Source organism: Oncorhynchus mykiss, chromosome 9, assembly GCF_057628025.1.
Source record: "Oncorhynchus mykiss isolate SJ-2025 chromosome 9, ASM5762802v1, whole genome shotgun sequence".
Classification (NCBI taxonomy): domain Eukaryota; kingdom Metazoa; phylum Chordata; class Actinopteri; order Salmoniformes; family Salmonidae; genus Oncorhynchus; species Oncorhynchus mykiss.
In genome coordinates, this window is record NC_143030.1 from 60,015,668 (window position 1) to 60,042,317 (window position 26,650).

The window sequence follows — 26,650 nt, forward strand, 5'->3', positions numbered from 1 at the left end:
TGGTCAAGTCATACCTCCTGCTGGTCAGGACCCCCACAGACAGAGAGGCCAGAGCATTGACAGCATCAGTCTCCTCACAGTCTCTCCTCTGAGCACCCAGGTAGGACAGTCCCACAGAGCTACTGAACAGCTTCAGGGACTGCCAATACTGACCTGAAAAACAGGTAACTTTATTTGCCTAAACCAAAGCCAGTAAGCACAAACACTTGGATGAGAGCTGTGGGCACTTCGGCTGCAGTCAGAAGGCCTGGACGTCCAACTGACATAAATGCTAGTCCCTCCTACCACATGGGTCCATATGGTGAAAGATCAATATCATTAATAGCCTTGTAGCCTACTGTATTAAATCATTGTGTGTACTCAGGAAGTCCCTGCATTTTACAATAATTAGGATCAGACAAGAATAAAGGGATGTACAGTGGGGCAAAAAAGTATTTAGTCAGCCACCAATTGTGCAAGTTCTCCTACTTAAAAAGTGAGAGAGGCCTGTAATTTTCATCATAGGTACACTTCAACTATGACAGACAAAATTAGGGAAAAAATCCAGAAAATCACATTGTAGGATTTTTAATGAATTTATTTGCAAATGATGGTGGAAAATAAGTATTTGGTCAATAACAAAAGTTTATCTCAATACTTTGTTATATACCCTTTGTTGGCAATGACAAGAGGTCAAACGTTTTCTGTAAGTCTTCACAAGGTGAAAAGGTTCACACTGTTGCTGATATTTTGGCCCATTCCTCCATGCAGATCTCCTCTAGAGCAGTGATGTTTTGGGGCTGTTGCTGGGGCTGTTGCTGGGCAACACGGACTTTCAACTCCCTCCAAAGATTTTCTATGGGGTTGAGATCTGGAGACTGGCTAGGCCACTCCAGGACCTTGAAATGCTTCTTACGAAGCCACTCCTTCGTTGGCCGGGCGGTGTGTTTGGGATCATATGCTGAAAGACCCAGCCACGTTTCATCTGCAATGCCCTTGCTTATGGAAGGAGGTTTTCACTCAAAATCTCACGATACATGGCCCCATTCATTCTTTCCTTTACACGGATCAGTCGTCCTGGTCCCTTTGCAGAAAAACAGCCCCAAAGCATGATGTTTCCACCCCCATGCTTCACAGTAGGTATGGTGTTCTTTGGATGCAACTCAGCTTTCTTTGTCCTCCAAACACAACGAGTTGAGTTTTTACCAAAAAGTTATATTTTAGTTTCATCTGACCATATGACATTCTCACAATCTTCTTCTGGATCATCCAAATGCTATCTAGCAAACTTCAGACGGGCCTGGACATGTACTGGCTTAAGCAGGGGGACACGTCTGGCACTGCAGGATTTGAGTCCCTGGCGGCATAGTGTGTTACTGATGGTAGGCTTTGTTACTTTGGTCCCAGCTCTCTGCAGGTCATTCACTAGGTCCCCCCGAGTGGTTCTGGAATTTTTGCTCACCGTTCTTGTGATCATTTTGACCCCACGGGGTGAGATTTTGCGTGGAGTCCCAGATCGAGGCAGATTATCAGTGGTCTTGTATGTTTTCCATTTCCTAATAATTGCTCCCACAGTTGATTTCTTCAAACCAAGCTGCTTACCTATTGCAGATTCAGTCTTCCCAGCCTGATGCAGGTCTACAATTTTGTTTCTGGTGTCCTTTGACAGCTCTTTGGTCTTGGCCATAGTGGAGTTTGGAGTGTGATTGTTTGAGGTTGTGGACAGGTGTCTTTTATATTGATAACAAGTTCAAACAGGTGCCATTAATACAGGTAATGAGTGGAGGACAGAGGAGCCTCTTAAAGAAGAAGTTATAGGTCTGTGAGAACCAGAAATCTTGCTTGTTTGTAGGTGACCAAATAGTTACTTTCCACCATAATTTGCAAATAAATTCATTAAAAATCCTACAATGTGATTTTCTGATTTTTTTTTCTCATTTTGTCTGTCATAGTTGAAGTGTAACTATGATGAAAATTACAGGCCTCTCTCGTCTTTTTAAGTGGGAGAACTTGCACAATTGGTGGCTGACTAAATACTTTTTTGCCCCACTGTACAAAAATACAATAGAGAGAGAAACAGAGAGAGAAACAGAGAGGGAAAAGGGGGGGACGGGTGTCCTTTATTTGAGACATGAGGAGTTGAATGACTGTTTACCTACCATGTATCTGTATGACTCTCAGTAGTGAGCGAACACTGTTAGCATTGGGCTTCTGCAGCAGCACCTCCTCTGACAGAGGCTCCTGTATGGACAACACAGTGGGAGAGGAAGGCATCAGACCACTCATCAACAACATTCACCTTAACAGCCCTCTCTATATTTCCTCTTACTCATATCATTGAATATTCCTTATGAGGGAATACACTTCACATAAACCTGTGTGGTATACTTAACATGATTTAGGAAGGGGTTTTAAAGTACTTTATAAACTGCTTCAATGCACCTTAAACCAGTCTCACCTCAATACCCAGCAGAGCGCTGACGCAGGCCTCAGAGGCGTCACAGATGGCCGTGAGGTCGTGACCTCCCTCCAGAGCCATGATTACCCGGCCTCCAGCCAGTCCCATCAGCTGCCGGGTAAGAAACCCAAAACCTGACGGACGCATCCACATCAACACAGTTAATATGGGATGTGGTGGCCAACTAAGCACGGGTACTTTGCATGTAGCCTAAATCATGTTCAGTACGGCATTTCAACCCCTTTTCTAGATTGACAACATGGGAATATACTGCAGGGCATGTATCAATCTTTACGACATTTACAGCACAGATTAACATACAGTAAATCCCTAAAGACACACACTTACAACACTAACAAAAATACAACTACAGATGTAGGATCTTAATTTGAGCCAGTTTGCAACAGCAGGAAAATAATCCTGCAGCAACAGGAAATGTAAATGATTATGTGGATTTTTGTAGGAGTTGATCCATTTTTCGTGAGGGGAAAATCAAGTCTGAAAATTGTGGAAAGTACAATTTTAGGAGCCTTTTTAAACATCAAATACACTACAAGTTGAACAGTTCCTAAATTGCAGAAAAGTTATCCTGCAACAGGGTGTTTACATTAAGATCCAACATCTGTATTGTCCCTCCAACTTGATTTTTTATCATGCCATTTTATATTGTGTACCAGGTCAATGCTTATAAATGTCTTACCTTCCATTTATCAAGAACTAACTAGCAAAGATCTAAAACCACTTTATAGGCTAGCTCGGGGTCTAAAGTGTACTGAGGAAAACCTTGCTTACATTTGGAGGTGACCTTGTAACCCCCTAGAGGTGCAGGGTGTCCCTCTGCTGCATCGAACCCCGAGGAGACCAGGACCACGTCAGGGGAGAACTCCTGAGCTATGGGCATCACCACCGTCCTGCAGGGAGAAAATTTAAACAACATCTATGTCATTTAGTCCACTAACAGCCCTGCTGGCTGTTTCAGACAGTGAGGAGAGCATGGTTGGGGTTGAGCTGCTAGGGAGTGGGCCTCCTGTTGTTTTCTGGGCTGGTGTCCATCACCCCTCTCTGTCAGAGAGTCAACCAGCACAGTGCAGAGCGGAGCCGCCAGCTAGCAAGGAAGCTAACGCAGGCATCTCCGCTGCCGCCCGAGTTCAAAGCCGCCATAGGCGCGTCTGGTTCCCATTTGGAGCTTGTCACTCTCCTCACGTCACTGACAGCCTGCCATCTGGGATCCATTTGGGTTCATTATCCTGCGTTTGGATTCCTCCAGCCCAGACCCCCCCACTCCCCACCACACTAACTAACCCCGCCTCCCCTGTAGACCAATAAAACCTTCCATACTCCCCTGTGAGCCCAGCTATAGACAGACTACAGGGAGAACAAGAGAGAGAGGGAGAGGGCTCATTAAAGATCAATCAGAGAGAGGGAAGGAGAGAGGAGAACAGGAATGAGAGAGGAGACAGGGAGGTGGGGAGGGGTGTAGAGGTATGTGGTGGATGGCAGCATTCCCTACCCCTGGAGTTTAGAGAAACCGACTGACAATATTTCACCAACAAATTTGTTGCGCATTCTAAATCTGTGTGGGACAGACGTGTGGCAACAAAATATGTATTTTCAGATAACAAAAACAGAGTTATAATTATTATTTCCAAGGATGGTGCACTATTGTGTGGAAAAGTAAGGTATATTAGGAATACTCTGGTTTGTTACTTATTGCGATGAAGTGAAAAACTTTTGTTGAAACTTTTCCAGTACTATGTTGTCATTCTCATTTTGTTACGCTGGCTTAACGGTGGGGCCCACCCACTTGGTTGTCTGCCTGCAGTGTGGACCCTCTTACTGTGTGGTTGCTACAGTTTCCTATGGTTGCCACCAGACAGCAGACCAAACAAACATATAGAGACTTCATTAGAACTTTCAACTTCCCACCGGTGGCAATTAAGTGCCATGGAGGAAATGTCAGTGTAATGTCTGTTTAATACAACAACAACCAAACCTGGAGACAATTTCATCTTACAAAAAAATCTTATTAAAATGTTAAAAATTGGGACCATACACATGCACTTCAAATGACTGGGATTCAGAAGTGTGTCATTCAATTTACAGTATATTGACAGCAGTGCTCGGTAAACTGGAGTGAAGGACACTGTGCCCCATGTTGTTTTGCCGAAATGTAGAGCAAACTCTCCCCAGTGAGCAGTAGACTGAATCACGGTGACACCCAGATGGTTACTACCAATATTACAATTTATTTCTCGTGTTGGCTGCTATCCTAATCAAAATAAAATCAAGTGGGATGGAACAAAATGGCCACGTTAGCTCCCTACCGCCAGAGACATGTGGCATGTCACAGTGACATCCAGATGGTGACCAAGATATTTGTCCCTCACCCGCCCAAATAAACATCACTTCATTTTACACCTTTTAACTAGAGTCATGCTGCATCATAAACTAGCTAGCTAGCTGGGAACACTGGCTGCTTAGGGGTTATCAGGACAACTGACGAAACTAACCATTCGTCTCCACCCGACTTTCAACTGTGAGACACACGTCATTGATTTGGGCAACATGCTTGTCCGTATAGCTTCCAACGTGTTGTTTAGTTTTGGAATTTTTTGGTGATGTCACTTCTTGCCACTGGGGAGCAGTAAAACAACGTGATTGGTCAGGTCAAGTTACATTATGTTTAAATGTAGAGTCAGCGAGATGACAAAGACGCACCAAGTAAACAGTAGTGGGTCAATTTCCTCAACAACCAGGAGCGTTGAAACGTGAGGCTAAACTTCTCTGCTGTTTTGGTCCTGAAGCTACCATCTTGTAGCAGAGTGAAGCACACCAGTGAACATGCGCAGGTTCTCTGTGTGACTGTGTGAGAGCAGTCTTGCATCGCACTTATCTCAATGGGCACGTTTCTCTACTCAGACGTTGCTGACGCCTGCCAGATCTCACAATACCTGGATAGGGATTTTACCTCTCAGCTAATCACATCAAGGTCGCATTCCCCTGCTTAGACGCTGCATGCATCAACCAACGGTTGTGTGCATGTCATCGAATGTACAGTCAGGCACCAGACTGCTATAGCATATGATGTGGTTAACTGATACGTATAATACCTATCTATCTATCTATCTATCTATCTATCTATTGTAAGATCTGGCATGCGTCAACAAAGTCTGAGTAAAGGAACACAACCCACATGTTATCGCAATCTGGTGCCCGACTGCACAGTCGATGACATGGTTGATTCATGCAAGGTCTGAGCAGGGGAACGCGACCAATAGCTGCGGCGCTCACCGTGGCAACGTCATCTCACTGAGTAGCCCTTTCTTACAGTCAATGACTCAAAGTGCCGTCTTTGACCCTATGGATGGAATGTTGTTCATCATTTTCATAATAAAAACATGACAACAATCCAGTGTTTCTATGTCAAACAGTTTCAATATATTTATATTCTGTGATTTATATAAAGTGTAATATTGGGATGCAAACTCAAAATGTTATACATTTCAACTCTATATCTCACATGGTACAAGTGTCTTGTTTTTTTTAGGTCTATACTTTTATTTCAAAGTAGATTTGTTTAAGACTACCAATTATTCATTCCTTTCCTGATTTAACCCACTGCAGCAAAAGTGAATCTCAATGTAACCTTGCTTGAAAACCCCATTACAAAAAGCTAGAAACCCCATTGAAAACTCCATTATATTTTTGCCAAAACTTTCAAGAAAGAGAACAAAAACTGAACATAATTCATTCTGGTTTTTATTTTGGTTAGTTTTGGAGTCAGTCAAAGATAACAGTTTCAGTATAGTTTTAGTATTTTCTGTTAGTTCATTATTTTATTTCAGTTGACTTTTTTCATGATTTGTTTTTGTTTTAGTTTCAGTTTCAGTTTACTATAATAACCTTGGTCGGAGCTGTCTTACCTAAAAGCAGTGATGTACTCAGCATCACTCATAGGGGGGTCCAGACCTCCAGTCCAGGCCACATTAACATTGAAGCCCTCTCCAGCACCAGATCCCACCTACAACAGACACACACAGAGACCTACTGAGACAAAGCATTCTCCATGGAGAGGAGAATACAGTCAATAAGAGTAACATAGAGGTGCTAGAGGCACAGCACATGTAGTATAATCTCGACAGATGTCTCTCCACTGTAACTTTGGAACCTAGCTAGCTCTTTGAGTTTCTCTTGACGTCGTCTGAGCCTACTAGCAGAATTCACCGTGTAGAGCTGAACCAATGATGTCAATTACCTCAGCCGGCCCGCCGCTGCCAGGGAAGAAGTTGCCATCGTCATAGCGATGAAGTGAGATATACAGCACACTGGGATCATTGTAAAACACTTCCTGGGTCCCATTACCATGGTGAACATCCTAACCGCAGGACAGAGATGGAAGAGAACATTTGGTAACATTAAAACCAATAACTGCTGTCTTGTGTTATGTCATATCCTAGGCCTAATCAATAGTAACCAGTAACTAATGTGAGACAGAGTTCATGTGTATACTGTACGTGTTATGTCATATCCTAGGCCTAATCAATAGTAACCAGTAACTAATGTGAGACAGAACTCATGTGTATACTGTACCTGTGTTTACATACATGTACACATACTGCCAGAATAAAGGAAACACAATTAAATGAGGGATACAAAGTATATTAAAAGCTGTGCTTCCACACAGGTGTGATTCCTGAGTTACTTAAGCAAATAAAACATCCCATAATGCTTAGGGTTATGTATAAAAATGCCCAGTTGTTCATTATTTTGGCTACCATGGCTAGAAGAGATCTCAAAGGAGCATAGGGGGTTTAAAGGGATTCTGGAGCGGCGCCTGAGTGTTTTCCACCACCATAAATAAACCAAATGATGGAATTTCTCATGGAAGAATGGTGTCGCCTCCCTCCAACAGAGTTCCAGACACTTGCAGAATCTATGCCAATGCGCATTGATGCTGTGCTGACGGCTCGTGGTGGCCCAACGCACTATTAAGACACTGTTGGTGTTTCCTTTATTTTGGCAGTTACCTGTACATAATTCATGTGTTTATACATACATACATCATGAAGGTCAGTACTAGTAGTTATTGTCAAAATAGTACTAAGTCAACTGAGACGAGGACACCAGCAACACAAATAGCGCTGCTACTGTTAATATTACAACCACTCCAACCGTAGTCCCTTACCCAGTCAACGATGAGGATCTTGTTGGCACTCAGTTTCTGTTGCAGCTGTTTGGCTGCAATGGCCACTGAGTTGAAATAGCAGAAACCCCTGTAGCAGAGAGAGAGAGAGAGAGGCAGAGAGAGAAAGGCAGAAAGGCAGAGAGAGAGAGAGGCAGAGAGGGAGAGGCAGAGAGAGAGAGGCAGAGAGAGAGGCAGAGAGAGAGAGAGAGACAGGGTGGAGGGCAGAGAAACATACATTATCACTACAAGATGATAGTGGTTAGGATAAGAGAGAAAATGGTGGAATTCCTAGGAGCCAACTCAGCACACTAATCGGAGGAGAGTAGAGAAGAGGCATAAATCTTCTCTGTTCTTCTCCTTCCCAGCTTCACTATCAGGCCATAAATATCCATCGTCAGACAGGCTGCTGACACTGCAAAGCTCAGCAGAGCCCGCTGTGGTTAGCCTGGGCACGCACCACCACAAGGAGTATAGTATACACGAAAATCAACACACACACAGTAGATATGAGAATATGAAACAGACTCACATTGGGTTGGAGGGGTCAGCATGGTGGCCTGGGGGTCTCACCACTGCAAAGCCATTCTGGAGAGAAACAGTCAAACAAAACATTATCATTCAGCATTCTTTGTCAAGTGGCCTAAGGCAGTTGGTGAGGCAGACCAGAGCGTGATTGGATGAGGAGTGGAGTACAGATCGGTGTCTTACCTTGAGTTCTCCTTTGGCCACTCTGAAGGCCAGCTCTGTGACGCTGCCTGCAGCCATGCGCGACGCCGTGGATGTATGAGACTCGTTCCAGATTGTGTCATTATCCACCTGTCAATCAAAAACAAAACAACATGAGGGTGAGTGACAGGACAGCAGTCAAGCTGGATGGAACCGGTCATAAGAATGTGTTTAGAATCTGCTAGCATGCTATAGGGAGTTCCAGTGCATCAGGTGAAGTCTTTCCATGGTTTAAACAACACCAACTAATAGTACTACAGGCACACTGGTTTTGGAGGCAAACAGACCTCACCTCAATCATTTACCGGACTATAACATAGCTGTGTGATATATTTACACAGACACACTGTGCCATAGAGATTTGCTATCCAGGCAACAGAGGAACAGGACCATGCATACATGGTGTTGTATATACAGACCTGAGGGGTTGGCATTCCCTCAGGGACTTAAACATTCTCCTGTCCACTCCATTTTATCTATCCATTTTTTTCTGTTTGTTCACAAACTCGCATTTCTAGCCGTCTGGCTCAGACAATGAAATTGGAGGCATGTCTTTAATCCCTCGTCATGCGCATATTGTTTCTATTAGTTTGAATTGTCATGGTCCGATGGAGATCGTCAGGCAATTTATTGACATGTCCCAACGCACTCATGTTTTCCTCTTTCATTTCCACCGCCTTGTCTTCTCATGGCCCTCTCCTGGAAACAACAGCAACAACTACCATCACTCTAATCAATCTGAATGGACTGTATCATATAACCGTTGTCAAGGACTTGGAGGGAAGAATTGCCAACTGAAATCGAGAAATGTTGTGCGTGTTGTGAGTGAGAGAGAGCTAGGGGGAAATGTGTGTGTGTGTGTGTGTGTGTGTGTGTTGGGCCTCTCACGTACCCCTACTCCTCCACATGGCAGCATCACAAACATCCTTTGAGAGAGAATGCCTGAGGGAGAAAAATGCAGAGAGGTTTTATTAACCAAACAATCTATGTTAACAGCTCCTTTTCAAACAATTTTACATTAGAAATGAGTATCAGACATTACTGTATGTTTGTGTACCATCACTGTAGTGACAACTTAAATACATGACTGAGTTGACTACTAAACATAACGGATTCCAAAGTGCTATCAATTCTGTAACTTTAACCAAAAGGCAAATCCCTAGTTACTAGGGACACCAGAGTTACTAGGGACACCAGAGTTACTAGGGACACCAGAGTTACTAGGGACACCAGAGTTACTAGGGACACCAGAGTTACTAGGGACACCAGAGTTACTAGGGACACCAGAGTTACTAGGGACACCAGAGTTACTAGGGACACCAGAGTTACTAGGGACACCAGAGTTACTAGGGACACCAGAGTTACTAGGGACACCAGAGTGACTAGGGACACCAGAGTTACTAGGGACACCAGAGTTACTAGGGACACCAGAGTTACTAGGGACACCAGAGTGACTAGGGACACCAGAGTTACTAGGGACACCAGAGTTACTAGGGACACCAGAGTTACTAGGGACACCAGAGTTACTAGGGCTACCAGAGTTACTAGGGACACCAGAGTTACTAGGGACACCAGAGTTACTAGGGACACCAGAGTTACTAGGGACACCAGAGTTACTAGGGACACCAGAGTTACTAGGGACACCAGAGTTACTAGGGACACTAGAGTTACTAGGGACACCAGAGTTACTAGGGACACCAGAGTTACTAGGGACACCAGAGTTACTAGGGACACCAGAGTTACTAGGGACACCAGAGTTACTAGGGACACCAGAGTTACTAGGGACACCAGAGTTACTAGGGACACCAGAGTTACTAGGGACACCAGAATTACTAGGGACACCAGAGTTACTAGGGACACCAGAGTTACTAGGGCCACCAGAGTTACTAGGGACACCAGAGTAGCTTTACTTTACAGTGCTGTTGCCAAACTGTTACCAGTTATGTAAAGCAGTGGTTCCCAACTCCGGTCCTCGAGTACTCCTAACAGCACACATTATTATTGTAGCCCCCGACAAGCACACCTGATTCAACTTGTCAACTAATCTTTAGGCCCACAATGAGTTGAATCAGGCATGTTTGTCTAGGGCTACAACAAAAATGTGTACTGTTAGGGGTACTCAAGACCAGCGTTGGAAGCCACTGACCTAAAGGCTTCTGGCACAAGGCCTGATGCAGTAGACCAGTACATCATAACATATGTAGTGAGGACATACCGGACAGCTTGCGGTTGTCCAGTTTGAGGCGGTTGAGAGGGTTGGTGCCATACAGAAGGACATGACGCTCTGAATGGACCGACTGCAGCTCCTCCAGAGTGGCCTTCCTACCTCGGATAGTCTGTTGGAACACAGACCAGACAGAGCAACAGATAAGGGACCAGGTGGAGACAGCTCTGGTGTCTTCTAGTAACTTGTAATCAGTGATATGGATGTATGTGTAATACGTGTGTAATGATAATGGTGATGTTTGTACCTCACACTGGCCCCTGAGACCTCTCTCCTGGAGACGTGACCAGATACTCTGGATCCTCCCAGCATGCTCTGGGTGGCTGCTGTTGTCACCACATGTGCACTGGTGCTTCAGCATCTGAGAGTCATAAACCAGACCTGCAACCAAACACAGACAGACATTAACGTGACTATTTCCAGTGATTACTACCCATTTCCTCCAAATCAACAGCTATAAGACAGATCTAACCACAATGAGAAAGTTAATCAAAAAAATGCAATTAAATAATATCAATTTATCAGAGAATCCCTGACCAGGCCTCAGATTGAAATAAGGCCACAGTAGGGATAATAACCTACACCTAGGTAGGTCCTCGTGGTGGCAGTGTGCCTGTGTGTGTGGTTCACTTCTTACCGGTGGTGAAGCGTGGTTTGCTCTGTGGTTCTGGGGTGGACAGGGGTAGGGGTTTGTCTGGCAACGTGAGGGATGTGGAGGCTGGCGAGGACTGGGTACGGGAGAGGGGGCGGTGGGCACCGCCAAGCATAATGGGTACCGCCAGTGTCTCCATGTGGGCTGTCTGGCGACGCAGCTGCTGCAGCTGTTTCTGTTTCTCCCATAGCAACGACTAGAGAGATAGAGCGAGGGAGATGGAGCGAGAGGGAGCGAGATGGAGCGAGAGGGAGCGAGATAGAGCGAGAGGGAGCGAGATGGAGCGAGAGGGAGCGAGATGGAGCGAGAGGGAGCGAGAGGGAGCGAGAGGGAGCGAGAGGGAGCGAGAGGGAGCGAGAGGGAGCGAGAGGGAGCGAGAGGGAGCGAGATAGAGCGAGGGAGATGGAGCGAGAGGGAGCGAGATAGAGCGAGATAGAGCGAGGGAGATGGAGCGAGAGGGAGCGAGATAGAGCGAGATGGAGCGAGATGGAGCGAGAGGGAGCGAGAGGGAGCGAGATGGAGCGAGAGGGAGCGAGAGGGAGCGAGAGGGAGCGAGAGGGAGCGAGATGGAGCGAGAGGGAGCGAGAGGGAGCGAGAGGGAGCGAGAGGGAGCGAGAGGGAGCGAGAGGGAGCGAGAGGGAGCGAGAGGGAGCGAGATAGAGCGAGAGGGAGCGAGATAGAGCGAGAGGGAGCGAGATAGAGCGAGAGGGAGAAAGAGCGAGAGGGAGATAGAGCGCGAGGGAGATAGAGCGCGAGGGAGATAGAGCGAGGGAGATAGAGCGAGGGAGATAGAGCGAGGGAGATAGAGCGAGGGAGATAGAGCGAGGGAGATAGAGCGAGGGAGATAGAGGGAGGGAGATAGAGGGAGGGAGATAGAGGGAGGGAGATAGAGGGAGGGAGATAGAGGGAGGGAGATAGAGCGAGCGAGAGGGAGGGAGATAGAGCGAGCGAGTGGGAGGGAGATTGTTGTGATTTTCAACCCACAGAAATCTATATAAATAAGAGCATGCCAAACCTGCACGAACAAAATATAAAACCCTTTGCTGCTCTCTGCTGGAAGTTCAAGGAGACATGTTCTAGTGTTCCTCCACCATCCTCTGTGTCTGTATCTTACCTGGTTGAGTATGAGTGTGTGTTGCAGGTTGATCTGTCCTCCCTGGCTGTCTGCCACAGACACGAGCTCCGCCTCCCTCAGTGACTCCGCCCTTGCTCTGCCCTGATAGATATCGCTGGGCGCTGGCCCCACCTCCTCAGAGTCCATGTCCTCTGAGGGGATCTGTTTGAGACGAGGCTTCTCACTGGTCTTAGACATCAGCTTGAACACACAAATAATGATCCATTTAGCTTTATTCACTAAATTCTATCAATGTATTTTTTCCAAAAAAAGACAGCTGCTGGCAGATGAAGCCCTCTTTGGATTGTACAAAAATAATCCATTACAACAGAGTGAGTGAGCATGAGAGTATATGTGAGCAAAGAGGGATTGGTGAGGGTGTGTAAGTCACTCACCTTTCCCAGATGTGTCTGCTGTTTAAGTCTCTCCAATAGTTGGCTGTTGTGGTGCTGCTGCAGCAGATGAGGGTGAAGGGATCTGGGGCTCTGGGGCAGGGGCTCTGAGCGAGTCCGGCTCAGAGGCTTGTGAGGGCCCCCTTCTGGGGCCAGATGATCCGTCTGGGGAGAAAACTGCAGAGGAACAGGGCCCAGGCCTGGAACTGAGACCAGAGGAGACAGGCAGAGTGTGGCTATAAGTCTGACTGTTTGTCAAGGCCACAAGGTGGCAGTGTCACAATATCTATGACAGCAGCATAAACATTATCTTCATAGCTCTTTCACAGGAGGCTGAAGAAAAGTCCTAATGCCGACAGAATCCAGTTTAGCAATTCAGTATTGTTTCAGACTATTAAGTAACACATTCCTGGCAAGGGCTTCTCCTGTTCTGTGTCAAAGTCAAGTTACATGTGAAAGGAATTTTCACTACCATATACAAAGGCAATGTTTATTGGACGTCAAACTTATTACAAGCCAGAATTGTATATGAATGCTGTGGTGTCTCACCAGCGAGCATCGGGGTGTGCACCAGTCCGGAGGGCTCCAGGATGAGGACAGGCTGGAAGTGAGGGGACAGCGACCCACTCTGCTCCTCCGTCCCCAGGGGAAGGTAGACAGACTGGCCTCCCGTCACCATAGGCACCCGACCCACCTTCAGAGGGGACAAGTCTCCATCACTCTGCACACATACACATAGAATGTGGCGAAAAGTTAACTAGTTGCTATCAAAGAAGAATCTTAGTGTTGTTATTTTTTGCAATCTCATTATAATAATGAAAAGCATTGAATTCATAACCTCCATAACATCTACAGGTCTACATCTTTTTCTTCAGGTTGTGTGATGTGCTTACCCTGGCATTGGCTGGCAGGCCCAGGGTGATGGTGGGTAGGACTGAGGAACTCTGGATGGTGAAGTGGGCTAGAGACCCATCCTGGAGCAGCAGTCTCTGGGCCTGAGGGGATACAACATTAATTCAACCATATTGCCTTGACTGTGTACTCTCAAACCTGATAGGTACCTCCGCAGGTGCAGGTCTTGTGTGTACTGTACATGCACGTGATTAAGTGATTTTATGTTAGTGAATAGATAGTGAGTGTGTGTGAGAGTGTGTGTGTTTGTGTAGTGTTTAAGTGTATACACAAGTGAGAGTATCATACAAAATGCATGTGGGACAGCCTGCTTATTCTGATAAGCCAAGGCTAGACGACGAGGTGGAGAGGGTTTCATTAGGTGACTTGGTGTTGTGTTCAACTAGGTGGAGAGAGTTTTATTAGGTGATCTGGTGTTGTGTTCAACTAGGTGGAGAGGGTTTGATTAGGTGACTTGGTGTTGTGTTCAACTAGGTGGAGAGGGTTTGATTAGGTGACCTGGTGTTGTGTTCAGCTAGGTGGAGAGGGTTTGATTAGGTGATCTGGTGTTGTGTTCAACTAGGTGGAGAGGGTTTGATTAGGTGACCAGATCTGGTGTTGTGTTCAACTAGGTGGAGAGGGTTTGATTAGGTGATCTGGTGTTGTGTTCAGCTAGGTGGAGAGAGTTTGATTAGGTGACCTGGTGTGGTGTTTAACTAGGTGGAGAGGGTTTGATTAGGTGATCTGGTGTTGTGTTTAACTAGGTGGAGAGGGTTTGATTAGGTGATCTGGTGTTGTGTTCAGCTAGGTGGAGAGAGTTTGATTAGGTGACCTGGTGTGGTGTTTAACTAGGTGGAGAGGGTTTGATTAGGTGACTTGGTGTTGTGTTCAACTAGGTGGAGAGGGTTTGATTAGGTGATCTGGTGTTGTGTTCAACTAGGTGGAGAGGGTTTGATTAGGTGACCAGATCTGGTGTTGTGTTCAACTAGGTGGAGAGGGTTTGATTAGGTGATCTGGTGTTGTGTTCAACTAGGTGGAGAGGGTTTGATTAGGTGACCAGATCTGGTGTTGTGTTCAACTAGGTGGAGAGGGTTTGATTAGGTGATCTGGTGTTGTGTTCAACTAGGTGGAGAGGGTTTGATTAGGTGATCTGGTGTTGTGTTCAACTAGGTGGAGAGGGTTTGATTAGGTGACCTGGTGTTGTGTTCAGCTAGGTGGAGAGAGTTTGATTAGGTGATCTGGTGTTGTGTTCAACTAGGTGGAGAGGGTTTGATTAGGTGACCTGGTGTTGTGTTCAACTAGGTGGAGAGGGTTTGATTAGGTGATCTGGTGTTGTGTTCAACTAGGTGGAGAGAGTTTGATTAGGTGACCTGGTGTTGTGTTCAACTAGGTGGAGAGGGTTTGATTAGGTGACCTGGTGTTGTGTTCAACTAGGTGGAGAGGGTTTGATTAGGTGACCTGGTGTTGTGTTCAACTAGGTGGAGAGGGTTTGATTAGGTGACCTGGTGTTGTGTTCAACTAGGTGGAGAGGGTTTGATTAGGTGATCTGGTGTTGTGTTCAACTAGGTGGAGAGAGTTTGATTAGGTGACCTGGTGTTGTGTTCAACTAGGTGGAGCGAGTTTGATTAGGTGATCTGGTGTTGTGTTCAACTAGGTGGAGAGGGTTTGATTAGGTGATCTGGTGTTGTGTTCAACTAGGTGGAGAGGGTTTGATTAGGTGATCTGGTGTTGTGTTCAACTAGGTGGAGAGGGTTTGATTAGGTGACCTGGTGTTGTGTTCAACTAGGTGGAGAGAGTTTGATTAGGTGACCTGGTGTTGTGTTCAACTAGGTGGAGAGGGTTTGATTAGGTGATCTGGTGTTGTGTTCAACTAGGTGGAGAGGGTTTGATTAGGTGACCAGATCTGGTGTTGTGTTCAACTAGGTGGAGAGAGTTTGATTAGGTGATCTGGTGTTGTGTTCAACTAGGTGGAGAGGGTTTGATTAGGTGACCTGGTGTTGTGTTCAACTAGGTGGAGAGAGTTTGATTAGGTGACCTGGTGTTGTGTTCAACTAGGTGGAGAGGGTTTGATTAGGTGATCTGGTGTTGTGTTCAACTAGGTGGAGAGGGTTTGATTAGGTGATCTGGTGTTGTGTTCAACTAGGTGGAGAGGGTTTGATTAGGTGATCTGGTGTTGTGTTCAACTAGGTGGAGAGGGTTTGATTAGGTGACCTGGTGTTGTGTTCAACTAGGTGGAGAGAGTTTGATTAGGTGACCTGGTGTTGTGTTCAACTAGGTGGAGAGGGTTTGATTAGGTGATCTGGTGTTGTGTTCAACTAGGTGGAGAGGGTTTGATTAGGTGACCAGATCTGGTGTTGTGTTCAACTAGGTGGAGAGAGTTTGATTAGGTGATCTGGTGTTGTGTTCAACTAGGTGGAGAGGGTTTGATTAGGTGACCTGGTGTTGTGTTCAACTAGGTGGAGAGAGTTTGATTAGGTGACCTGGTGTTGTGTTCAACTAGGTGGAGAGGGTTTGATTAGGTGATCTGGTGTTGTGTTCAACTAGGTGGAAAGGGTTTGATTAGGTGATCTGGTGTTGTGTTCAACTAGGTGGAGAGGGTTTGATTAGGTGATCTGGTGTTGTGTTCAACTAGGTGGAGAGGGTTTGATTAGGTGACCAGATCTGGTGTTGTGTTCAACTAGGTGGAGAGAGTTTGATTAGGTGACCTGGTGTTGTGTTCAACTAGGTGGAGAGAGTTTGATTAGGTGATCTGGTGTTGTGTTCAACTAGGTGGAGAGGGTTTGATTAGGTGACCTGGTGTTGTGTTCCGCTACAGGGCTACAGACAGATGTCCTTCTCCAGTATCACTGTTTTAAACATTTCATTACCCAGACTGCATAGCTTAGAGAAATACACTGAACAAACAGTCCAGAAACTAAGGCTCTACTGGTCCCATCTCCACACAAACACACTAGAGAGGAGAGTCAAAGCTTCATGCATATGTATAGGTGTATGTGTGTGTAGGGGAAGGGAGGCTGGGTAAATACCAATCGGATAATAACCTCATGGGACAGCCCGCCAACAGATTGCAGCACTCCGTTCTCATTGGGTAGACTGTCGTTAGGCGAGCTGCAGCCAGACACTGGTGTGCTACTGCTGCTGGGGGACGAGTCTGCAGAGAGAAAATTAGGGAAAGGGAGGGAGAGAGAGAAAGGGAGAGGGAGTGAGAGAGAGATCATAACACAACATGTCCCAGTCATTCTATTAGCCCTGGCACCACAGAGTCTAGCGGGCAGCAGTGTTTGGGGGAGTGAGGTACTTACCCAGAGTGTCGGGCACCCGGTGTTTGATGGGGGACGGGGCACTGTCCTTGCGTGTCAGAGGACTCTTACGAGTGTTCAGGTGTTTCTTCAGCTTGTGTTTCACCTTCAGGTTGGGCTCTGAGGCTGCTCAACGACAGAGATAACATCATTAGTATAAATTTCTCAGAAAACTATCCAATACAAAATAAAGTTAGTAGCTGAGTACAATGTAGAAATCGGGATCAATACCTTTGAAAGATAGAACTTCCTCTCCATTCATACATTCTCAGCAGTTTAATTCTGCTGATGTACAGAATGTACCATGTGTAAGAAACATTTAGATTTACCGTGAGCTTCTCTAAAACAGGTTCTACAGGCATTGTGAAGCCTAGATCCGATTCCAAACAGGTATTATGAACAGGATGACAGGGATGTGCAGCCCGTGGTTAATTAACTGTGTGTCAAAACGGTGTTATAATGAATACTCTGTCAGTCATCTCTCTGGGCTGTGTGAAGGGCAGGCAACCGTGTTTCAGCTTACAGCATTACAGCTTTGTAACAAGGATCTTATGGGCTAATTGTAGAGTGTAGCCTCATAGCATCAGGCCCTGAGGCACAAGGCATGTGAGAACTAAACATTTGCATGGCAAACACCTGGTTTAGTGTGCGTGTGTGCGTGTGCGTGTGTATCTCACCTGCCCTGCGTAGAGGAGTGTCATCTGAGCCGTCGCTGGAACCCTGTGCGGGGGAGGACACTAGAGGCTGGGGCGGCCCACTGGGGTCTGGAGCCAGCTCCCTACAGAAACAAAACAAAACACAGACACTCATCAAAGTAAATCAAAGTAAATAGTTCTCACCTGTAGCCCACATGCTACTGAAGGTGTAAATAGTTCTCACCTGTAGCCCACATGCTACTGAAGGTGTAAAGAGTTCTCACCTATAGCCCACATGCTACTGAAGGTGTAAATAGTTCTCACCTGTAGCCCACATGCTACTGAAGGTGTAAATAGTTCTCACCTGTAGCCCACATGCTACTGAAGGTGTAAAGAGTTCTCACCTGTAGCCCACATGCTACTGAAGGTGTAAAGGGTTCCCACCTGTAGCCCACATGCTACTGAAGGTGTAAAGAGTTCTCACCTGTAGCCCACATGCTACTGAAGGTGTAAAGAGTTCTCACCTGTAGCCCACATGCTACTGAAGGTGTAAAGAGTTCTCACCTGTAGCCCACATGCTACTGAAGGTGTAAAGAGTTCTCACCTGTAGCCCACATGCTACTGAAGGTGTAAAGAGTTCTCACCTGTAGCCCACATGCTACTGAAGGTGTAAAGAGTTCTCACCTGTAGCCCACATGCTACTGAAGGTGTAAAGAGTTCTCACCTATAGCCCACATGCTACTGAAGGTGTAAAGAGTTCTCACCTGTAGCCACATGCTACTAAAGGTATAAAGAGTTCTCACCTGTAGCCCACATGCTACTGAAGGTGTAAAGAGTTCTCACCTGTAGCCCACATGCTACTGAAGGTGTAAAGAATTCTCACCTGTAGCCACATGCTACTGAAGGTGTAAAGAGTTCTCACCTGTAGCCCACATGCTACTGAAGGTGTAAAGAGTTCTCACCTGTAGCCCACATGCTACTGAAGGTGTAAAGAGTTCTCACCTGTAGCCCACATGCTACTGAAGGTGTAAAGGGTTCTCACCTGTAGCCCACATGCTACTGAAGGTGTAAATAGTTCTCACCTGTAGCCCACATGCTACTGAAGGTGTAAAGAGTTCTCACCTGTAGCCCACATGCTACTGAAGGTGTAAAGAGTTCTCACCTGTAGCCCACATGCTACTGAAGGTGTAAAGAGTTCTCACCTGTAGCCCACATGCTACTGAAGGTGTAAAGAATTCTCACCTGTAGCCACATGCTACTGAAGGTGTAAAGGGTTCTCACCTATAGCCCACATGCTACTGAAGGTGTAAAGAGTTCTCACCTGTAGCCCACATGCTACTGAAGGTGTAAATAGTTCTCACCTGTAGCCCACATGCTACTGAAGGTGTAAAGAGTTCTCACCTGTAGCCCACGTGCTACTGAAGGTGTAAAGAGTTCTCACCTGTAGCCCACAGGGGGACCACTGAGAGGGTTGGAGCTGGTTCTTCCCAGGGCTTGTTGTTTCTGCTTCTTCAGAATCACCTCCTGGAGTTTCTGCTTCACCAGGGAACTGGCCACAGCACCTGTCAATCAACACAGATATAGATACCATCAGACCAATCACTCTGCAGGGATTGGTAACTGAAGATAGACTATATACAGTATGACACTCCTGTCACAACTACCTCATCCCCATACTGTATTTATTTATTTATCTTGCTCCTTTGCACCCCAGTATCTCTACTTGCACATTCATCTTCTGCACATCTACCATTCCAGTGTTTAATAGCTATATTGTAATTACTTCTCCACCATGGCCTATTTATTGCCTTAACTCTCTTATCCTAACTCATTTGCACACCCTGTATATAGACTTTTTCTACTGTGTTATTGACTGTATGTTTGTTTATTCCATGTGTAACTCTGTGTTGTTGTTTGTGTCGCACTGCTTTGCAGTGGCCAGGTCGCAGTTGTAAATGAGAACTTGTTCTCAACTAGCCTACCTGGTTAAATAAAGGTGAAATTAAAAATTAAAAATAAACAATGGGAATGGCCCTCTATCAGTCTCTCCCTCTATTCACAGATGGACCTGACCTTCCCTGTGTGTGTGTGTGTGTGTGTGTGTGTAAGGCAACGGGAACAGTGGGCTCTGTGTGAGGACCAGGTAACACGTGATGTCTAGCATGCCTCAGCTCCAGCCCACAAAACACAGAGATAAGCAGCTCAGAGCCACAATGGTCCATTGACAGCCACTCACAGAGAACCAGGTTTGGGACCCACAGGGCAGAGGTCAAAACATCATTACTCAGCTCATCCTCTCCCCTCCCCTCCTCTTCAGAGCCCTACCAGATACTGTCTGACTGGAGGAATGCTCAGAGACCACACAGACGTATTTATGGCCACACAAAGACAGAGCACAACATTACTGTTTTCCTCTGCTTGTTGTAAGAGATTTGGTATTATTTTTGTATAGGTGCAATTGATGATGACTCAGTTTGCTGGGAAAAGGCAGAGGGAAATGCCTCTCAAATGGGTGGGTCTACATGTTTTCTTCTGCACAACGCATTCTTAAGTTAGTTGGGGTGAAAATGTACATTTTCAGAGTGTGTGTGTGTGTGTTGATCTGTGTTTATGTTTGTGTGTGTGTGTGGGTGCGTGCAGGATGTTTATCTTGTGAAAGTGACATTGATGGATCTATCTCTTTACACCAGATTGTGCAGCACATTTTCAAATCAGGGCAACAATGTACAGTGTACAAGCACACACACACACACACACACACACAACATTGTATGTTGTTCTATCCTTGTGGGGACCAAACAATTGATTCCCATTCAAAATCAAATTTTTCCTACACCTAACCTAACCTTAACCACTAACCCTAACCGTAAATCTGCCTAAAATAGCCTTTATCCTTGTGGGGACCAGCAAAATGTCCACACTTGTCCGAATTGTCCCTTGTTTTACAGTCTTTGCGAGGACTTCTGGTCCCCACAAGGATAGTACAACTAAACACACACACACAGTGAAACTCACTCTGTTGGCTCTTGTCCTTGCGCCACAGCTGCTGCAGCTCTTGCTGTTTCTCCTGCTCCTGCTCACGTCTCCGTTGTTCCATGTTGAACTGAAATACAATGAGACACTCAGTAAAGTATGTGTGGAAACAGGAAAAAGTGCCCCTCTGAACTGGGAATGTGTGACATATGGTTGACAAAAAGACTTGGACTAATGAGCTCGATTGGAGCATGAAAGTCATTACTAATATGATTTGCACAAATGTAAACATTACAGGTTTTAAACATTAAATACAGTACATGTAATGAAATGCATGGATTGGCAGTGTGTGAGTGTTTGGGGACTGTGTGCTGGGACTGTGCTGGGACTGTGCTGGGACTGGGCATAGCCATACAGAACGTACCCGTATGTGCTGGTGCAGCTGCTGCTGCGAGAAAGGGGTGCAGGGCTGGGGGGAGAAGGGGCTGAGCAGCAGCGGGGGGTGCAGGGGGGTCAGCAGGGCTGTGTCCGAACCCGGCCGCATCACACGCTCCGTCACACGCAGGTCCATGGGGACTGACCCCAGGGGCGCCGACACCGAGGACTCTGATAGTGGGAGGGGAGGGAGGGAGGGAGGGAGGGAGGGAGGGAGGGAGGGAGGGAGGGAGGGAGGGAGGGAGGGAGGGAGGGAGGGAGAGTGTTGAGTTTCTCAGAAAATCAATTCCTTACTACCAACCTCTGGACTTCAGATCAAGTGTTTTCTTACAGTACAGCAGTAGCACTTAACTCCCAGGGCTCGATGTTCCTCCACTGGGCTGCACTCCTCTCCTAACTCTACATTCTTCAGTGACATAAATGGCAGATGTTTATGGCTTTGCATGCTGCTCTGGGACATTTGCATTGCATGGGGGAGTCAGTGGGAAGATGCCTCACCACGTTCAACAGGATCCAGGAAGGGTTTGGGAAAGAGATGCATGTCTTCCTACACAGTACTGACACGTGCACACACACACCCACACACACACGCATACACACACGCATACACACACACCCACACACACGCATACACACACACACACATACACCCGCATACAGACCAAAAAACGAAACACAAAGACTTGACATGACATTTCTCAGTCTTGGGTAGAGTGTTCATAACTACAAGTGAGAGTCAAATTATGTACATGTCACTTATGAAAGTTGACTTGGCTTGTGTCCAAATCATGAGCAGCACCAGTAAAAAAAGGGGAAAATACTGTATAAACACAGTGTTTCTGTCTAGTGTAAAGATCTGCAGGCAGCAGAACTTCACCTCACAGCTGGGTTAAAGAGGTTGTGTGTCGTGACTGAGGGTGAGAGACCGTAGATTCCATTAACACTGCTGTTGAATTGTGAGAATAGCACTATATATTGTAATCGCCACCTAAGCATTGTGATAATATCGTTTCGTGAGGTCCCTGGCAATTCTCAGCGTTAGTGTTTAGTGTAGTGCGCACTGTGTTTGAGGAGGAAAGCCTCCTTCATACACACTGCTATAGCCAGCTGTGTGCTCTCAACCCCTGAATGGGGAAAACGGATGATGTAACTCATGCTTTAGTTCGGACGCCCATGGAAATCAAAGGGCTGTTTACAGGCCCTCACAGTGCACAGCATCAACGTATACTGTGTCATTAAACAAACAGTCCATTGTTCACTAGACTATTACTGTTAGACTACATCAATCACTCCCCACTGCTAATGAACAAACAATAAAACTGTGTTCATCAATAGAATGAAAAATTTGCTTTTCACAACCCTATTGTACGAATGAAAACAAGCTGATGAGGTGTGTGTGTGTGTGTTTGCGTGAGTGCTAACGCCGTAGTGTGTTTCTGTGTAAGAATGTGGTGGGGGGGGACCATTCTGACAGACATTTTTGCCTGTCAACGTCCAGTTGTTGTTTGCGTGTAAACGCAGCTGTAACACCTGTGCCCTAACATGTTCTGACACAGCCCTGGGGTTAGGGCCTCCATATTAGGAGGCTAGAGTGGAGGAAGAGAAAGAGCTGGCAGGGGCTGCATGAACGCCATCAATGTTTGGAATGATTTAAATCCTTCTTGACGAGGAGTCAACAGGCTCTGTGGATGCGTTCAAATGGCACCCTATTCGCTATATAGTGCACTACTTTTGACCACAGCCCTATGGGCCCTAGTCCAAAGTAGTGTACTATAAAGCGAATAGTGTGAGATTCGGGAGTCGGAAGAACACGTGGATTATTCCAGGAACGTAACAGCAGCGACTCATAAAAGGAAACAGAGGGGGCCACTCATCAGCAGAAAACACCAGGGTCATTCCTGTTTCCATCTCTCTCCCACTACCAACTATATTTAGAACACACAAAGAGAGGGACCACATTTACCTACACAACTATTTAGTTTCTCACAGGAAAGACACTTAAGACTCGCCTTTAGTTTCCACAGTAATGGATCCTACTGGGAAAGGGGGTGAGTGTGTGGGTGTGTGTGTGGGTGCTGTGAGAAAGAGACCCTGTTTGTCTGACCCTCCCACAGGTACGGCTGTGGCAGTCATGACATTTTGTCATCTGGTTATTATTGTCATGCAAAAGATGGCCTCTCTCATGGTAATTGACCGTTAATTAACATAAACACGTTTAGCATCTCCAGGCCTCCACACATACAAGCCACTGATGTGTGCCTTTGGAACAAATACATTTAGAAAAAAAAAGTCTAATAAATCAATTGAATACACACCATCACAATAAATCCATTATTTAGTTTAGCCGGGTCTAAAGAAACATTATGAATCAAATGTATTTCAGAAGAACAGAATATGAGTTGGTCTACTGTATGTTATCTGTCAATGCTCCCTGCCGTAGGCTGTAGGCTTGTTCCTTTAGCAGAAAATATATAAGTCCCTTGCCTCTATCTTATATCATTTTATAGTAAGAAAAATATAATTGAACTTAGCTGAATAAAATAGAAAGGCAATTTGCCCCATTCCGGAGCAAGTGTGCAGGTGGATTGTCCGTGTCGAGCATAAAAGTGATCATTTCAAACAGGTCCAATATGCTAGAAACTTTAGAATGATACAAACTTTAGAATGCCTTGGAAATCAAGAGATACAATACCCTTCAAAAGGTTGGGGTCACTTACAAATGTCCTTGTTTTTGAAAGAAAAACAAAAGGTTGTGTCTATTAAAATAACATCAAATTGATCAGAAATACAGTGTAGACATTGTTAATGTTGTAAATGACTATTGTAGTTGGAAACGGCAGATTTTTTAATGGAATATCTACATAGGTGTATCAGCAACCATCACTCCTGTCTCCAATGGCACGCTGTGTTAGCTAATCCAGTTTATCATTTTAAAAGGCTAATTGATCATTAGAAAACCCTTTTGTAATTATGTTAGTACAGCTGAAAACTGTGCACAACTGAGCAAGTGGATAAATACATTAGAGTGCCTAGTTTGAGAAACGGAAACATCACAAGTCCTCAACTGACAGCTTCATTAAATAGTACCCGCAAAACACCCGTCTCAACATCAACAGTGAAGAGAGTTTTCAGCTGTGCTAACATAATTGCAAAAGGGGTTTCTATTTTTCTAATTTGATTTGTCACATACACATGGTTAGCAGATGTTAATACGAGTGTAGCGAAATGCTTGTGCTTCTAGTTCCGACCATGCAGTAATATCTAACAAGTAATCTAACCTAACAATTTCACAACTACTACCTTATACACACAAGTGTAAAGGAATTCATATAAAAATATATGGATGAGCGATGGCCGAACGGCATAGGCAAGATGCAGTAGATGGTATAGAGTACAGTAAAGTGCCTTGCGAAAGTATTCGGCCCCCTTGAACTTTGCGACCTTTTGCCACATTTCAGGCTTCAAACATAAAGATATAAAACTGTATTTTTTTGTGAAGAATCAACAACAAGTGGGACACAATCATGAAGTGGAACGACATTTATTGGATATTTCAAACTTTTTTAACAAATCAAAAACTGAAAAATTGGGCGTGCAAAATTATTCAGCCCCCTTAAGTTAATACTTTGTAGCGCCACCCTTTGCTGCGATTACAGCTGTAAGTCGCTTGGGGTATGTCTCTATCAGTTTTGCACATCGAGAGACATAAATTGTTTCCCATTCCTCCTTGCAAAACAGCTCGAGCTCAGTGAGGTTGGATGGAGAGCATTTGTGAACAGCAGTTTTCAGTTCTTTCCACAGATTCTCGATTGGATTCAGGTCTGGACTTTGACTTGGCCATTCTAACACCTGGATATGTTTATTTTTGAACCATTCCATTGTAGATTTTGCTTTATGTTTTGGATCATTGTCTTGTTGGAAGACAAATCTCCGTCCCAGTCTCAGGTCTTTTGCAGACTCCATCAGGTTTTCTTCCAGAATGGTCCTGTATTTGGCTCCATCCATCTTCCCATCAATTTTAACCATCTTCCCTGTCCCTGCTGAAGAAAAGCAGGCCCAAACCATGATGCTGCCACCACCATGTTTGACAGTGGGGATGGTGTGTTCAGGGTGATGAGCTGTGTTGCTTTTACGCCAAACATAACGTTTTGCATTGTTGCCAAAAAGTTCAATTTTGGTTTCATCTGACCAGAGCACCTTCTTCCACATGTTTGGTGTGTCTCCCAGGTGGCTTGTGGCAAACTTTAAACAACACTTTTTATGGATATCTTTAAGAAATGGCTTTCTTCTTGCCACTCTTCCATAAAGGCCAGATTTGTGCAATATACGACTGATTGTTGTCCTATGGACAGAGTCTCCCACCTCAGCTGTAGATCTCTGCAGTTCATCCAGAGTGATCATGGGCCTCTTGGCTGCATCTCTGATCAGTCTTCTCCTTGTATGAGCTGAAAGTTTAGAGGGACGGCCAGGTCTTGGTAGATTTGCAGTGGTCTGATACTCCTTCCATTTCAATATTATCGCTTGCACAGTGCTCCTTGGGATGTTTAAAGCTTGGGAAATCTTTTTGTATCCAAATCCGGCTTTAAACTTCTTCACAACAGTATCTCGGACCTGCCTGGTGTGTTCCTTGTTCTTCATGATGCTCTCTGCGCTTTTAACGGACCTCTGAGACTATCACAGTGCAGGTGCATTTATACGGAGACTTGATTACACACAGGTGGATTGTATTTATCATCATTAGTCATTTAGGTCAACATTGGATCATTCAGAGATCCTCACTGAACTTCTGGAGAGAGTTTGCTGCACTGAAAGTAAAGGGGCTGAATAATTTTGCACGCCCAATTTTTCAGGTTTTTGATTTGTTAAAAAAGTTTGAAATATCCAATAAATGTCGTTCCACTTCATGATTGTGTCCCACTTGTTGTTGATTCTTCACAAAAAAATACAGTTTTATATCTTTATGTTTGAAGCCTGAAATGTGGCAAAAGGTCGCAAAGTTCAAGGGGGACGAATACTTTCGCAAGGCACTGTATATACATATGAGATGAGTAATGTAGGGTATGTAAACATTATATAAAGTGGCATTGTTTAAAGTGGCTAGTGATACATTTATTACATCCCATTTTTAATTATTAAAGTGGCTAGAGATTTGAGTCAGTATGTTGTTAGCAGCCACTCGATGTTAGTGATACAGGACTGCCAGTGGCGGTAATACGGTCAGCCCTACTCACAGGTCAACTGTGCGTCTTGACAATGAGTGTCTGAAATCTGAAACTGGCGGATGGACAAACTGTTCCTCAGAGCCAACAAGTCATGGTGTGATGTGATGATGAAGATCAGATGTGTCTGTTGAAGCCTGGTTCAGGGCTAGGATGAGTCCCACTGGACACTGAACAATCAGTCTCTCCTCCTCATCTCCTTCCCAGAACTCTATCGTTCTTCGCCCTTGATCGGTTCTACCAGTATGACCAGTGTGTACGGGAACCTCTATCCCTCAAGATTATTAGGCAGAACACAGAACGACTGATTGAGAAAGAAAGAAAGAAAGAAAGAAAGTCTTTCTGTAACTCGAACCATTTTACCTTTATCACCACGCATGAATAAATGATTTGTCCACTATCATAACGGTAGTACAAACCTGGAGTAAGTACACACATCCAGGGAAAGAAACTAACACATGTGAACTG

General features: G+C 45.3%; 1 protein-coding gene across 24 annotated transcripts in view; it reads right to left on the bottom strand.

Annotated features, from left to right (window-relative positions):
• LOC110531207 (histone deacetylase 7) overlaps positions 1-26,650 on the bottom strand; it is a 71,945-nt gene that overhangs the window by 5,235 nt on the left and 40,060 nt on the right. For 6 of the 24 annotated variants that reach the window (XM_036988342.2, XM_036988346.2, XM_090184768.1 and 3 more), the window contains 23 exons: positions 20,953-21,134; positions 20,571-20,658; positions 18,997-19,117; positions 17,598-17,698; positions 16,924-17,046; positions 16,648-16,772; positions 13,624-13,725; positions 13,280-13,451; positions 12,734-12,936; positions 12,339-12,539; positions 11,210-11,420; positions 10,820-10,953; positions 10,564-10,684; positions 9,241-9,290; positions 8,331-8,438; positions 8,152-8,207; positions 7,623-7,710; positions 6,693-6,812; positions 6,361-6,458; positions 3,230-3,348; positions 2,438-2,571; positions 2,139-2,220; positions 15-153 (listed from right to left, as the gene is read on the bottom strand). In XM_036988342.2, coding sequence (XP_036844237.2) covers positions 15-153; positions 2,139-2,220; positions 2,438-2,571; positions 3,230-3,348; positions 6,361-6,458; positions 6,693-6,812; positions 7,623-7,710; positions 8,152-8,207; positions 8,331-8,438; positions 9,241-9,290; positions 10,564-10,684; positions 10,820-10,953; positions 11,210-11,420; positions 12,339-12,539; positions 12,734-12,936; positions 13,280-13,451; positions 13,624-13,725; positions 16,648-16,772; positions 16,924-17,046; positions 17,598-17,698; positions 18,997-19,117; positions 20,571-20,658; positions 20,953-21,134 — 2,878 coding nt within the window. Of the gene's footprint in view, positions 1-14; positions 154-2,138; positions 2,221-2,437; positions 2,572-3,229; positions 3,349-6,360; positions 6,459-6,692; positions 6,813-7,622; positions 7,711-8,151; positions 8,208-8,330; positions 8,439-9,240; positions 9,291-10,563; positions 10,685-10,819; positions 10,954-11,209; positions 11,421-12,338; positions 12,540-12,733; positions 12,937-13,279; positions 13,452-13,623; positions 13,726-16,647; positions 16,773-16,923; positions 17,047-17,597; positions 17,699-18,996; positions 19,118-20,570; positions 20,659-20,952; positions 21,135-21,294; positions 21,318-21,461; positions 21,521-26,650 lie in introns of those variants that run through there. The other 18 variants (XM_090184763.1, XM_036988343.2, XM_090184773.1 and 15 more) reach the window with 5 other exon arrangements.